Source organism: Chinchilla lanigera, unplaced genomic scaffold (assembly GCF_000276665.1).
Source record: "Chinchilla lanigera isolate Chin_1 unplaced genomic scaffold, ChiLan1.0 scaffold00002, whole genome shotgun sequence".
Lineage (NCBI taxonomy): Eukaryota > Metazoa > Chordata > Mammalia > Rodentia > Chinchillidae > Chinchilla > Chinchilla lanigera.
The window spans coordinates 25,216,504-25,230,456 of NW_004955403.1; the positions used below are offsets into that span (position 1 = coordinate 25,216,504).

The 13,953-nt window shown below is 34.1% G+C and overlaps 1 protein-coding gene across 4 annotated transcripts in view; it reads left to right on the forward strand.

The window, feature by feature from the left end:
- The window catches only part of Rwdd4 (RWD domain containing 4), an 18,325-nt gene extending 4,998 nt beyond the window's left edge, over nucleotides 1–13,327 (forward strand). For 3 of the 4 annotated variants that reach the window (XM_005373501.2, XM_005373502.2, XM_013513123.1), the window contains exons 3-8: nucleotides 2,570–2,679; nucleotides 2,759–2,906; nucleotides 4,340–4,457; nucleotides 8,049–8,098; nucleotides 8,678–8,680; nucleotides 11,438–13,327. In XM_005373501.2, coding sequence (XP_005373558.1) covers nucleotides 2,570–2,679; nucleotides 2,759–2,906; nucleotides 4,340–4,457; nucleotides 8,049–8,098; nucleotides 8,678–8,680; nucleotides 11,438–11,470 — 462 coding nt within the window. In that variant the 3' untranslated portion in view covers nucleotides 11,471–13,327. The remainder of the gene's footprint in view (nucleotides 1–2,569; nucleotides 2,680–2,758; nucleotides 2,907–4,339; nucleotides 4,458–8,048; nucleotides 8,099–8,677; nucleotides 8,681–11,437) is intronic. The other variant, XM_013513131.1, reaches the window with a different exon arrangement.
- Nucleotides 13,328–13,953: the final 626 nt, after the last annotated feature.

Consider the following 13,953-nt stretch of genomic DNA (forward strand, 5'->3'; position numbering starts at 1 on the left):
AAAAAAAAAGAAATATTTGGTCCATGTCTCTATCTCTGCCCTGACTTTGAAGCAGAATTAACCATTCCCCATTTCTTCATACCTTGCTCTGTCACTTTGAAACTGTTATTCGTACTGCAGGTGTCTTGTCTCTTTTGAAGACAGGAACGGTGTGTCCACCTAACACAACGGGAGACATATGGCAATTTGTTCCTAAATGTACCTTGAGTAAGGACTTAATGATTGTATAGAGCAACTTTTTACCGAAACCCCTGTAGAGGGTTCAAGTTTCCCACCTAGCAACATGGCACACGGGTGAAAAAGGAGACAAAGAGAAAAGGATCTGCGGTTCCTAGGGCTCTGGGATGACCCAGTGCTCTTGGTGGAACTAAGGACCAAGAGTCAGAATGCTCACGGCTTTTATTGGTATCAATTAGGGAGCAGGGCTCTCAGCAGAGTGCATGGGAGGGGAGACTTGGCAGGCATGGCACGCAAAGAGAAACAAAGTATTCTTGCACCAGGCGCAGAGGCCCTCCAGTTAGTGATGCAGTGGATAACTTGATGTATGTAAGGCTGGCACCTTTACTGCTAGGAAGGTATAATTCTTTTTGAATCTCATGGCCTCATCTGGGGTGTTACATTTTAGCCCTGGAATTTCACAGGCTCTTGTTGGAACCTGTATTCCAGCCATCACTGGAGGGCAGTTCTAACCCACTTTGCTGCAGTGATACACCTTGGTGCCTCACCTGGACTTGATCACATTCTTTTGGCCAATTAAGGAGACATCTGCTTCTATATAGCCAGCTCTGCATATCTCAGGAAATAGGATTGAAGTAAAGGTCAGGTAAAGATGGAGGCAAGGGGCTTCATTTCTCAAGGGACTGCAGCATTTTGGTCTCCCACAACTTTTATCATTTTTAATCATTATATAATCAAGCAAGTATAAACTGATAACTTCCGTTATATACATAGTCGGTTTATATAGGTATATCATCATTAGATGCCTAAATTTATTTGATATGATTTCTGAGCCTCACCTTATATGATTGAAGGTAAGGGGGTCAGAATGGAAAACTGAGCAGAATATAAAAATTAGTCAAGTAATAATTTGAGGTTAAAAATACTGCTGTTGTTTAAAATTATTTTAAAAACAAATAGCACATGTATAAAAATATCAAAGGAGGTTAGCATAACCCTGTGCCAGGATGAGATGTTGATTCATGAACCATTCCATGGTTTTGCTAGAAAATTACTATTTTTATTAGAAAATTACTATTTTGTACTAGTACAATAATTGATTCAGGCAAAGATCATTAGTAGATTCTAAAATATGTGATACTCACACCATTTTGTGGTATTACCTGACAGATTACTTCTTAGCTAGGAAATAAAAGGAATCTTTACATCGAAGACCTCTGCCAAATGCCACCTTACCCAAGTGATTAAACTCAGTGTCACCAGTGATGATTTTAGAAGATCTTGCTTGCTTACTTACATGATTCGATGAAGGTGTACCACATAACAGATATAGTACCCTTACCAAAAAAGTTTTGTTTCAGTGTAAAGAGAGGAAACTGGAATGTTATACAAGGAAACTGGCCTGGATTCTTATTGTCATAAACATTTTAAAAACAGGGGAAATGGCTGTTCTAATTTAAGGTAGAATAAAGAGACATGAAAACCAAATATAATCCATGATCCTTTAGTGTATTATACATTTGTGGGTTAAAATTGATGTTTATTAAAATATATTTTAGATATGATTGGAAAATTTTAAGTGTGAATTATATATTAGATAATATTTTTATCAATGTTGAATTTCATAGGTGTTATGATGGTCTTGTGGTCATAAAGAGAAGGTCTTTAGTGTACTTTATTCATAGATATTTGAAAACATTTTATTCCTTTGAAATAACAAAATCCAAATGAAAAAAATCACACATCAGGGTAGTGGAAATTGACTCAGTGGAAAGTGAGCGTATGGTAAATGGGGCAAAATATATTAAATAAATATCAGTGAGTATTCATTGTACTATTTCAGTTTTTAAGAGTAAAATATTTTAAATAAAAAGCTGAGAGAAGGAGAAAAAGACATCCCTAAATTATTGAGGAATTCTGTCCAGCCGAAGGCCTTCTGTTTTCCTTATCCTTTGCCTTTTTCTTTTTTTCTCTCACTGTTATGCTTCATTTTCTGGTCTCTCAAGATTGTGCTAATATGTATTGATTTACTTGTTCTTATGCCTTTTGTGATTTAGCAGCTGAAAAACATAAGAGATTAGGTGTTTTTCTAAGTTTATGGATTATTATTTTTATCCATTCTGTTCTTGTTCCTCCCAGTTGATATCTTCATCCTCACAAAGCTTTGGTAAAAATCTAAAATAAATATGACATGCCAAGTACTCATTCTGGTTCTGGAAAAGCTGGTGGGTTAATTGAAAGCCCGACCATGGGCATGAACTTATCCTGTATCCCTGAACTTCTCAAACTATCCCATTTCCCCAGCCCAGAAAGGATCATTTTAAAAATCATATAAGTTGGTGTTCTGTCTTTTTGTCACTTTTCACCATCCTAAGATTTCCCTTTTCTTTAGATAGGTGAAAATGGTGATCCCAAAGCCTTCTTAATAGAGATTTCATGGACAGAAACGTACCCCCAGACACCTCCAATTATATCTATGAACGCTTTTTTTAACAATACCATGTGAGTAGTTTTATTTCATTGTTTTTTTCATTTTACTCTCTGTTTACTTTCCTCCTAATAATATGTTTGGCATTTGTAGATCATCAGCTGTAAAGCAGAGTATATTAGCCAAGTTACAGGAAGCAGTGGAAGTTAACCTTGGAACTGCTATGACCTATACTTTGTTTGAATATGCCAAAGACAATAAAGAGCAGTTCATGGAAAATCACCATCCTATTAATTCTACAGTGAGTATGTGATTGTTTTTTTTTTTTTTTTACCAGATCTTTTGTTGTTTTGGCTTTGGTCTGCTACTAATTAATTTTGGCTAGTTAATATATTTCTAAAATTGAAGATACTATATTTAAAATGAGTTACATCTACACCAAGTAAGAACATTGAATTTTTTATTTCTTCAGTTTAACATAGGAAGTGAAATTATATCCTCTAGATTTTTACCCTTTATCAAGGCCTAGAATACTTCTCATGCCCATAAAAACTGAGGACCTATATGACCTAATATCTTTTAAATTTTACTTTATCTTTTCATAAAGTTTAAGTAGCTAAAGGATTTATGTAGTGCTAAAATATGTATGAAATTGCTTTCTCCATGAGGCTTGTTTTGTTGTAAATACTGTTGCCATTGTTCAAAATCAAGGTATTAAAGCATAAGAAGACTTTGATGAGTAGAAAAAATAATTGCTTTATTTCTAGGAGAATTTTAGCATAATCATCTTTTATGACTTTACACATCTCATGCACCAAGTTCTGCACTAAAAAACTTTAATTGAGTCAACATTAATTGAGTTTTGTCTTGTGAACTGAACTGTAGCTTTCAGTAGCAAAGACTGTTGTCTTTTGAGTGGTCCTGACTTCCACATTCTCAATGGAATATAGGGTAGAAAACTGAGAGACAGATGAAACAGTAGAAGGTAGTAACCAAGACCATAGGATGAAAGCCAGCCTCCCTGGGTTGAAGTCCTCCTTACACCGCTTGTTAACTCTGTGACTTTGGGCAAGTTTCTTAATCTCTCTTTGTCTCTGCTCAGTTCCTCATTAGTGAAATGTGAGTTACAATAGCATCTGCCTTATACAATTGTAGTGAAGATCAAGTGGGTGATATATGTAAAACAATTATAGTAATGCTTGTTACCTAGTAAGCATTTTAAATTTAAGCTATCATACAAATTGACTACATGAGCTGAACTGTTTTAAAGATTTTCCTTTGGGGACCAAAATGTTCAGGTAGGTACATATGACTTTTCTAAAGATAAGCTTACATTTCTAAATACAAGTTAACTGAATTTTAAAGCCGTCTTGGAACCTCAGCTCTTCAACATAATGGAGGTAATCAGCTCTTCCTCCTTAACATTCTGTTATTAACTGTCTCACCTAAATGTCCTTTGAGGGGCTGGGGATATAGCTCAGTGGCATAAGCGCCAGCCTGGCAAGTGCAAGGTCCTGAGTTTGATTCCTGGTACCAAAAACAAAAAAAGAGAACATTAAATGTCCTTTAATATAAACTTTTGAAAGTGCAAAACCCAACAGTATGCTAAGGGCAACTGATTTAATAAATGTCTTGTATTTCGTAAATCTAGAGGTTATCAACCTATTTTAGGACGTTTAGTGTAATTCAGTAAGTTTTAAGACATGAGTCTAAGAACCATTTCTTTCTCTTTAGACATCCATAAGCAATATCATCTCAGTTGAGACTCCTAGTATAGCCCCATCAAGTAAGAAAAAAGAGAAAAAAGAGCAACTTTCAAAAGCTCAGAAACGTAAACTGGCAGATAAAACAGGTTTGTGGGGGTTTTTTCCTTTATAATGCAAATAAATGGGTTGCTTTTTAGTATGATGTGAATGCTTAATCTATTTCGATTTAGAAGATTAATTCTCTGCTTTTTATTGTTGGAACATTTGGATCAGGAGACCTCTTGAATCATAGTATAGAAATACTGTGAATGGGGCTGGAGATTTAGTTCAGCGGCACAGTGCCTGTCTGGCAACTGCAAGGTCGTGAGTTCAATTCCTGGTACCGGAAAAAAAAAACAAAAAACAAAACAAAACAAAAATAAATAAATACATAAATGGAAATATTGTGAATGTTTACTGTTTCTTTATCACAAGATATAATCATTCAAAAACAAGACAAATGAGTGGCAAAGCAAGTGTAAATGAGTCTTGAGATTAGGAACACTAGAAGAGCACACAAAGACCCGCGTCCTGTTTGTACACTCTTCACATACCTAGGATTGTCTTTGTTTACCTCTGTGGTGGGTATGTGTATTATTAAAAATTGTGTGAAATGTAGCTTTCATTTGAAATGAAGTCTAGTATACCATTAGATCTTAGCACAGTAAATTTTTTCTGTAAAATAAACTTTTTTGGGAGGGGGGTTTACAACAAAAGAGAGGAATAGAATTATTATGTGTCCAAATGAGAGTCCTTTAGAAAATGATTGTAAACTCCAGTTCATTATCAACAGTGTTTGATCCCTTTTCTTTAATTTGGAAATATGAATATGTATATCAGTCTGTAAATTTTTCCCTGTTAGGGAAAATGAGGATATTGTGTGTGCACATGTGCATTTATACTTCAATATGTGTGTATGTGCTACTGATAAAAGATTATGAACTGCCTTTTGCCAAATGAACTAACACTTACATTTGAGTGGATGGGTTTTAAACTGACTACCTTCTCAGCCTTTCAAGGCAACTGATAGTCCCCATTTTCCTAACCTTGAATGAGAATGACTTGGGGCAATCTTTACAATTCAGAGTTGCATATTGAAATGATGACATGCTGAAATGACACTATTGTGAATAAATCAGGGTAGATAAAATTGTTAAAACTAAAAAAATAAAATGACGTTTCCTTTATAAAGGGATACTAGGGCTGATGGTCTGTGTGTGATGTCTGTGACAGAATGAAAAAGAAAGCAGGGGCTGGGGATTTAGCTCAGCGGCAAAAGCGCCTGCCTGGCAAGCGCAAGGTTGTGAGTTCGGTTCCCGGTACCGGAGAAAAACCAAAAAAAAAAAAAAAGAAAGCAACCCTGTGTCGGTACCTAAAAATACATTTTGTGGGGCTGGGGATTTAGCTCAGCAGCACAGCGCCTGCTTGGCAAGCTCAAGGTCATGAGTTCGATTCCCGGTACCGGAAAAAAACAAACAAACAAACAAAAAAAAACCATTTTGTGAAATAAAAATCAAGGAATCTATTATACCTGATATCAAGTCAGCACTAATCAACTGTTAGCCATGACAGCCTGTTTTCTAGAAGTCCAGTTTCTCTCTTTTTGGACTGCTTCAGCGTCTGTGTCAGTTACGTACTGCTTTCATGTGCAGTGACCTATGATCATTTCTTTTCATCAATATCTCCCTGTTTTCATCTCTTTGATGATGTCTTCCTAAAGTCATTATCTTCCTATAATGACAGTGTAGGAGTTTGTGGTTTGCAGCTATTATTCTAAATGAGACTTTAATAAGACAGCCACAGCACTGTGGGTAAGTTTTAATTATCCAAACTTGGTTAACTGCCATTGTTTCCCTCATAACCAGTAACCGGTGGGATTCTAATTGGCATGTAAGAGAAAAGAATCATTACCATCTAAAATAGAGCTCTAGGCAAAGTAGCATACACCTATAATCCCAGCTGCTTGTCAGGCTAAGGCAAGTTCACAGCTAGCCTAGGGAATTGACAATGGCTGGTGATGTAACTCAGTGCAAAGGTCTTGTATTCAATCTCTTGTACCATAAAAACAAATAAATAAAATTTAGCTGTGGTAATAAGAGCCTGAGATTATTCTCTCTGTTCCTTCTCTGTAAAATAACACAGGTTAGATATCCCTTTTAGAGTTCTCAGATTTTGGTTTATTTGCATAGTTAACCAGTTGAATGTCCCTAATCTAAAAATTCAAAATCTGAAATACTCCAAAATGCACAACTACTCAAAAAAATTCAGATTATGGATTTCAGATTCTCACATTAGGGATGGTTGATTTGTATAATGCGCTGGTTTTGAATGTGGATTTTCATGGCTTCATAAAATGAAACATAAGTGACATCAAGCATAAAGGAATCAAGGCCTTTGAAGCGTTTTTTAATAATATTTGTTAAACTGTTCTTTAAATTGGAATGTTCTGTATTAAAGAATGAAAGCACATATGTATATAGAAAGATAGCTGGGATAACTGTACTGCTGAAGTCTAATGGTTCATTGAAAGGAACAGTTAATGCCTAATTTTTTTTCTTTTTGACCAATGCTTATATCTGGTAATCCGAACAACTAATTTGAAGACAAAATGCAATATAACAGCCATTGGTGAATTCCTACCTTCTTGTCTAGTGAAACTCTGTATCATTTCTAATGGGTTTTTTTGGTTTTATTTTTTATTCTCTTTAATGGTTAGATCAATCTTCCATTCTTACATCTGATAACCTGAACAGCTTCGTTGAAGATAACAACATGTAATATAACAGCCACTGTTAATTCCTATCATTCTGTTCTGAAACACTCTATCATTTTTATTGTTTTTACTTTGTTTTGTTTTTGTCTATGTCATTGGTATTTTGCTATTGTTCTTTTCTTTTTTATTCTCTTTAAAATAAATAAAATGAAATGGAAAAAAAATGGAAGCACTTTCCCCTTTGGTTTGTGTGGGCCACACTGAGTAAAAAGTAATTGTCTTGGGCTGAATATAAATAAAACGTGATATAGTTAGTATATGTAAATAACAAAACTTCCTCTTAAAAATATTTGTATTATACTATTAAAAGAGGGCAAATGGCCTACAGGTTAGACAGATGTTTTACAAAGTTACCAACTTGTCTTCAGTCACTTTCAGTAAAGCCCTTTTTGAAGAATGTTATATTTTAAAAAATGAATATCTTCTCAGTATATAGCTAATTAATACATAAGTTAATGAGACCTCCTCTTAATCTTGAAGCCATACATCTGTTTATGAGGGCTACACTGAGCTTGACATGCTGGTGGGAAATGCAAGCTCATGAAACAGTAAACTAACACAACTTCTTAAATGAGCAGTGACTTTATACATAAAGCAGAATTGTGCAAATGTGTACAACCAATATATGGATCCTACCGCATGTCCATATTTTTCCCTAGATAACAGGTTTGGTGCTGAATGGGAAATAGGGCCACTGTAAAAAGGAGGAATACAGTACCGCAAATACCTCACAGGCATTTCCAGCAGAAAGGTGCTTTCAATTCACAAAGATACTAAACTATTTTTCCAGTGGCAATATGCAACTTAAACTTCTGATCTATTTCTAGGATACAATAGTTTACAAAATATTATTTGTTAGAATATTAATTTAAAATTAGCTGATCAGACTTATAAATAAATTTATTGTGTTTCTTTCATCTTCCAGATCACAAAGGGGAACTTCCTCGAGGCTGGAACTGGGTTGATGTTGTGAAGGTATATAATGTTCTACTCTAGTCTTCAAAATATATGTAAGGATAGCTGCAATGGGTGTATTGCTGATGTTTGTGGTTTATTGAAAGAAACAGTCAGTGCTTAAAATTTTTTTTTCTTGACCAGTTTTGCATGCTTGAATTTGGTAATCAGAATGACTGATCTGAAAACAACAATATGCAGTATAAATCCATTGTTGAACTCCTACCATCTTGTATGGTAAAGCACTGCATCATTTCCAATGTTTTTTTTTTATTATTATTATTACTTGTTACTGTCTTTGATTGTTTGATCAATCTTACGTTTTGTCTGGTAGACCAAGCAACTTGGTTGAAGATAACAATATGTAATGTAGCAGCCATTGTAAATTCTTATCATTTTGTTTTGAGGTCATGTATCATTTTTGTTGGTTTTGTGTTGTTTTGATTTTGTCTTCATTGTTGTTTTGTGAGTTTTTAAATTTTTAAAATGAAAAAATCATTACAGTTATTGCCATCAAATAATGACATTTATATTTTCCATTCCCCCCACCTCCCGCAACTTGGAATTTCCTGGAATGTCTGTGTACTTTTTTACATTTAGCATGTAAGTACTTTTTAAAAAAATTCTTTGCTTCTTCATACCCTCTGTTTTAGATTCTTTTCTTAAATAATTGAAAATCTGTATAAGTAAGTTATAACTACAATAAAGCATGACTTTGTAAGTACGTGTCAAAAATGACCATGTATAAATATGACTAAATTATGTAGAATATGGGAACTGAAGAAAACTAGTCATGGGAAGAACTTCCTTTTTTTTTTTTTTTTTTTGGTAGAAATCATTCTAAGTTTTAAAGTCTTTGTTAAGGCCTTACCTTAATTGTAGTTGACCATCATGACCAGGAAAGATTTTCTGATTGTGTTATTCAAAATGGTTTCCTCGGGTCTGGGGATTTAGCTCAGCGGCAAAAGCGCCTGCCTGGCAAGCGCAAGGTCATGAGTTCGGTTCCCGGTACCGGAGAAAAACCAAAAAAAAAAAAAAAAAAATGGTTTCCTCTCTATTTTTAATTTTTTTGTTAACCTCTTTTTAATTTTGTTGTACTATCTGTAGTAGTTTTGAAAATACTTAACCAATACTTAACATAGTAAGTTAGTTCATGAAATAGGTTTTACTTACTAGTTAGTACCACAACTGCCATAAGAAGTATTTGTTATCACCCAAGAGTAAAAGGGTTTTAGTGAGGATCCATAAATATGAGTAATTTATAATTAATATATACTTAAAATTTATTTTATAATTGGCCATTTGGTCCATGGTATGCATTTTCTATAGAAACTTTGAAATGATCTTTGTACTTCTAGAATGTTGTACAAAAATATTGCCTGGGTGTAGGATCAAAATAAAGACTTTTTCTCTCCTTCTGGACAAGACGCTGGCCCCATAGAAAGGACTATACACAAAACTTCTCTGGGATTCTGTCATTTACCTAGCCCTTTCCACTGATGGACAGTTCATGTTGTCCTAGGTGTACCTGTATGTAGCTCACAGCTAAATCCTCTTTCTGCAAAAGAGTCTGTGCCCCAGAATTAATGGTTTTCTCACTCATGATGTTTCTTCCCTGATGTAGCATATCTCAGCTGAAAGTGAGAAGAAAATAATCTGGTTGATCTAAAGGGAGAAATAGTGCTCTTCCTTCCCTAGCACAAAAAGTTTGTTTTTAAGGGAGTCCTTGATAATATAAAGAGAATTCCAAGTTTAAAAAAAAAAAAATACATAAAATTAAAATAGCTCAGTAATCTTGGGAAATAAGAGAAAATTATTTTCTTGTGGCGCTGGAGAGAAACCCAGGGCCTCACTCATGCTAGGCAAGAGCTCTACCACTGAGCTATACTCCCAGGCCTGAAGAGATATTTTTAAGGTAGCTACCTAGACATAGCTTGATCTCAGAAACTATTACCCTAAACCAGTGGTTTCCAAGTGTGGTATTTGGCTCCTGGGAAATCCCTAAGACTCTAGTAGGAGGATATGCAAGGCCAAAACTATTTGCATCATAGTACTAAGATGTTGTTTGCTTTTTTTTACTCATTTTCTCCTGAATATACAGTAGTGTTTTTGAGAAGCTCTGCATGACTAGCTGCATGATCGGTTGCGTGAGCTGTGAAGATGCCACACTGATGCTCTACTAAAGCACTGAGAGAGAGAGAGAGAGAGCGCTTGTATATTCTTCTGTTCTCCAGAATTTTTTAAGTTAGTAGGTTTGGGATCCAAAAGTGTGCTCTATTAGCTCAAATTATTCTTAGTACTTTTGTTTTGTTGCCTTCCACAGGACCTGCTTTATTATAGACACAGATTCATGAAATTCCTGTTGAGGTAGATAATAAAGAGATTTGCAAAAATGAAAAACTAGTGCCACTTTTCACATTGTTCTGTTTTTTATAATCCAGTAACATTTACCTTTTAAAAACTGTTATTGGGTTATCATATAATGGGTTTACTGTTATTTATTGCTTTTTTATTAATGAAATATTTCAGTTTTAATCTCAAATCAGTAGAGGTGGACCACCTGTAATCCCAGCACTCAGGAGGCTGACACTATATATATAGTCTCTTCAGAGCTCTCAATTTTTAAAACTGTGAAGAAGTCCGAAATGTTTGCTAACTTCTACCTTAGTAGTTTCTGCTTTCACAGCTTCCCAAATTTTCAGGAGTTAGATGATGATTTCCTGGTGATTAGATGGCTATTCTAATCATAATTATCTTTGTATTGTTTGAGAATTTTACTTGTATTACCCCAAATTTGCCAACTCCTGCCAAAGGTTTCTATCTAAAATAATAATAATACAATTTAAGTTTTTTTAAAATCACATTGTTAGAATTATACTTTAAGAATTTGTTGACTTGTTGAGATACCAAATCTTAAGGGTTTTCTTTTAACCACAATTTAAAAAATCTTTAAAGAATTTGTCGTCCCTTGACTGGGGATATAGCTTAGTGGTAGGGCACTTGCTGCACATGCTTGAAACCCTGGGTTCAATCCCCATCACTGCCCCCCAAAAAGAATTATTGTGTACATTAGAAAACAAAAACAGAAAAATGTTATTGACTATATAAAAGTACCTTCTTTTTGTATATTCTAATTTATTTCTTAAAGTGCTTCAAGGGATATTTATACTTAAGTTGAGGTTATATTTTTAAGCCTGTTTGAAGTAGCTAAACCTAAAATTGGAAGTAGTTATATACTGTATAGGATATAGATCATTAAAATTCACTTTACTTGAACCTTATTAATTTAGTTTTGATATTGAGTGAAAATAATGGTGGGAATGTTATGCTTAAACTTATTAAATATTACTTTTTTTCCAGTTAAGCAAAACTGGCTCCAAAGACGATGACTAGCACATGGAACTTGGTGTAAGGAAAGAGTGTCGTGTAAGAAGTGAACCGGGGTCAACATCTTCCATTACTGTTTTCTGTATTGAGGTGGCTTTTTATAAAACACAGTTTTTGTATGTTTCTTACATAATAAATGTAAGCGGAAAGTTCATGTAGACACCTGGTTGTATTAAATTATTTTCACAAATTTGCCTTAATAGAAGGTGAAAATGTTACTGTGTAGTATACTTTATAAAGCCTGTTGAGCTTTGAAAAATGAACAAATATGAACAAATATGGATGATAATCAGTTAATTTATATGACCTTATTCTCATGGATAGTTTTTTAAGGAGTATGAAGCCCTCTTCGAATTGACAAAGCAGAATATTCGGTCTGTAGTTATTACATAGCATGATTCATATTAATAGGTTTCTTATCCTAAATAAAGTCTTCATCTCTTCTTTTGCTTTAATTACTGAGGCAGAAATTATTTCAAAGAAATTTAAATACCACTATTTGAACTTTATATCATACTCTTTGTAGTTACTTCTTATTTTTCAACAGTGAACTCCTTCTCTTGATTTGGGTCAAGACGTTTGATCACAAGAGCTTTTAATGGTATGTACAATAGGACAGTATAAAAACCAATCTTCCAGATACATTAGAAAACATTTGCATAAACAAGATGTGGTGGTGCAAGTTTATAATCCCAGTCCCCTGGACACTGAGGCAGGAAGATCATAAGTTTGAGGCCAGCCTAGGCTACATAGGGAGAACTGTCTATAAAAAGAGAGAAAAGGACAAAATTGTATAAGTACTATTTCAAACATTTCTCTTTGCTGCATATACTAGTATGGGTGTAAATGATGCCTTAATAATTAATTTTTGTATTGTTGGGGATAATGATTTTAATAAATTCTTATTTATCTGCTCTTGTGTTTTTAATTGTTGGATAACAATTAAATGGGTTCAACATACAACTATATTTCAAATCTTGTTTTTGTGGTGTCTTTTCAAGTCCAATGTATTTATCAGTCTCTGCATCTTTTTAATATACACGGAAGTCTTTCAAATGCTGAACTATTACATGTGCTTTTTAAAGTCATTAATAAAGGAAACTATTGGTATTGTTTTACTAGGAAAAGTTATCAGTGTTTATGTGTGATTTACAGTGACTTTGTGTAGCCTCTCCATTTTAAGAACTTAGAACTTTTGCTGTATACCTGGAAGGGTGGATTGTTAGTATGTCAAGTTGTACCTGTGCAGCTTGTGTCTGACGTTTTAAAGAATAATTAACTTTTAGAGAAGTTACCGCAGGATAAGAGCAATTTGAAATGTGTCCATGGTTTTTAAAATGTAAAGTTTGGCTTCAGTTAAATTGTTTGAAATTGTAAGTATAATTGCAATGAAGAAGTTTAATCTCTTTTAAAAGCTGAATCACATTTGTTTCTTGAATTAGTATTAATATGCCAACTAGAATATGCCAACTTGTTTTCAGGGTTGTATATGTGTGATTTTTGTTATGTTGATTTGTTTGCGCCTTTTTTGAAGAAACCTCTGGTAGTAGGGAAAAACATGTTTTTGTTGTTTTGCTCTTAAGATTCTGAAATTGTTCAGGATTACGGTGGTTGCTAGATTACAAAGAATAATGCTAATTGAATTCCAATGAATTATTTTTACTGTTTTTATATGAAATGTACGAATTTCTGGGGGTGATGGTGGCCGTGGTGCCTCTTAATACCTTGTGTAAAATACTTGAACACTTTCATCAATATTGCCATCATCTGGTCAACACTCCCAGTATATTTTCTCAAAGTCTCTACCTAAAATTGTGTGGAATGATATAACTAATAAGCAATAAAGTCTGAATTACAACAGTTTCTCTTCACGTTTGATTTCCTTTAACTTTAGAGTGAATTGTTGATTTTGTAAAACTGCATAGCTTTGTAGTATGAGATATACCAATCTAATGGGAAACTGTTCAAAGTGTTAAAGATTAAAAAATGTTTTTCAAGTGACCTCAGAAGAAAAGAAAGAAGAAAAATAAAATTAAATGAGAGTTCAACCTGGAGTTCTCAGGATAGCTTTAGTTTTCATAGCTTTGGGATCTCAAGAGACAGAAGATAAAGTCCAGGATCAGCCCAGCACAGGGAATCACACCCTCATGTGCATCTATGCCCAAGCACACACAGAGCATACTTACTGCTGAGTCCCATGCCCCAGGGAAGACCCTGAGAACAGTTCCTATATTTAACTTTGATTCTTGATAGAGAGGTGAAATATAAATATATGCATATATATATTGTCATCGCATTTTAGACCCCCAAAATACTTCACACTTGGATTTTAGCACAAATTCTTCCTAATATGGATACTATTTTTTAAATTTATTTGTACAATTTAGGTATATAAGATGATTACATTCATCATAGGGTTTTTGTACCTGTACATAATATATCTTAATTTGTCTTTAAAAAAAAAATAAGCCCAGCTTGGAGCCTATAAC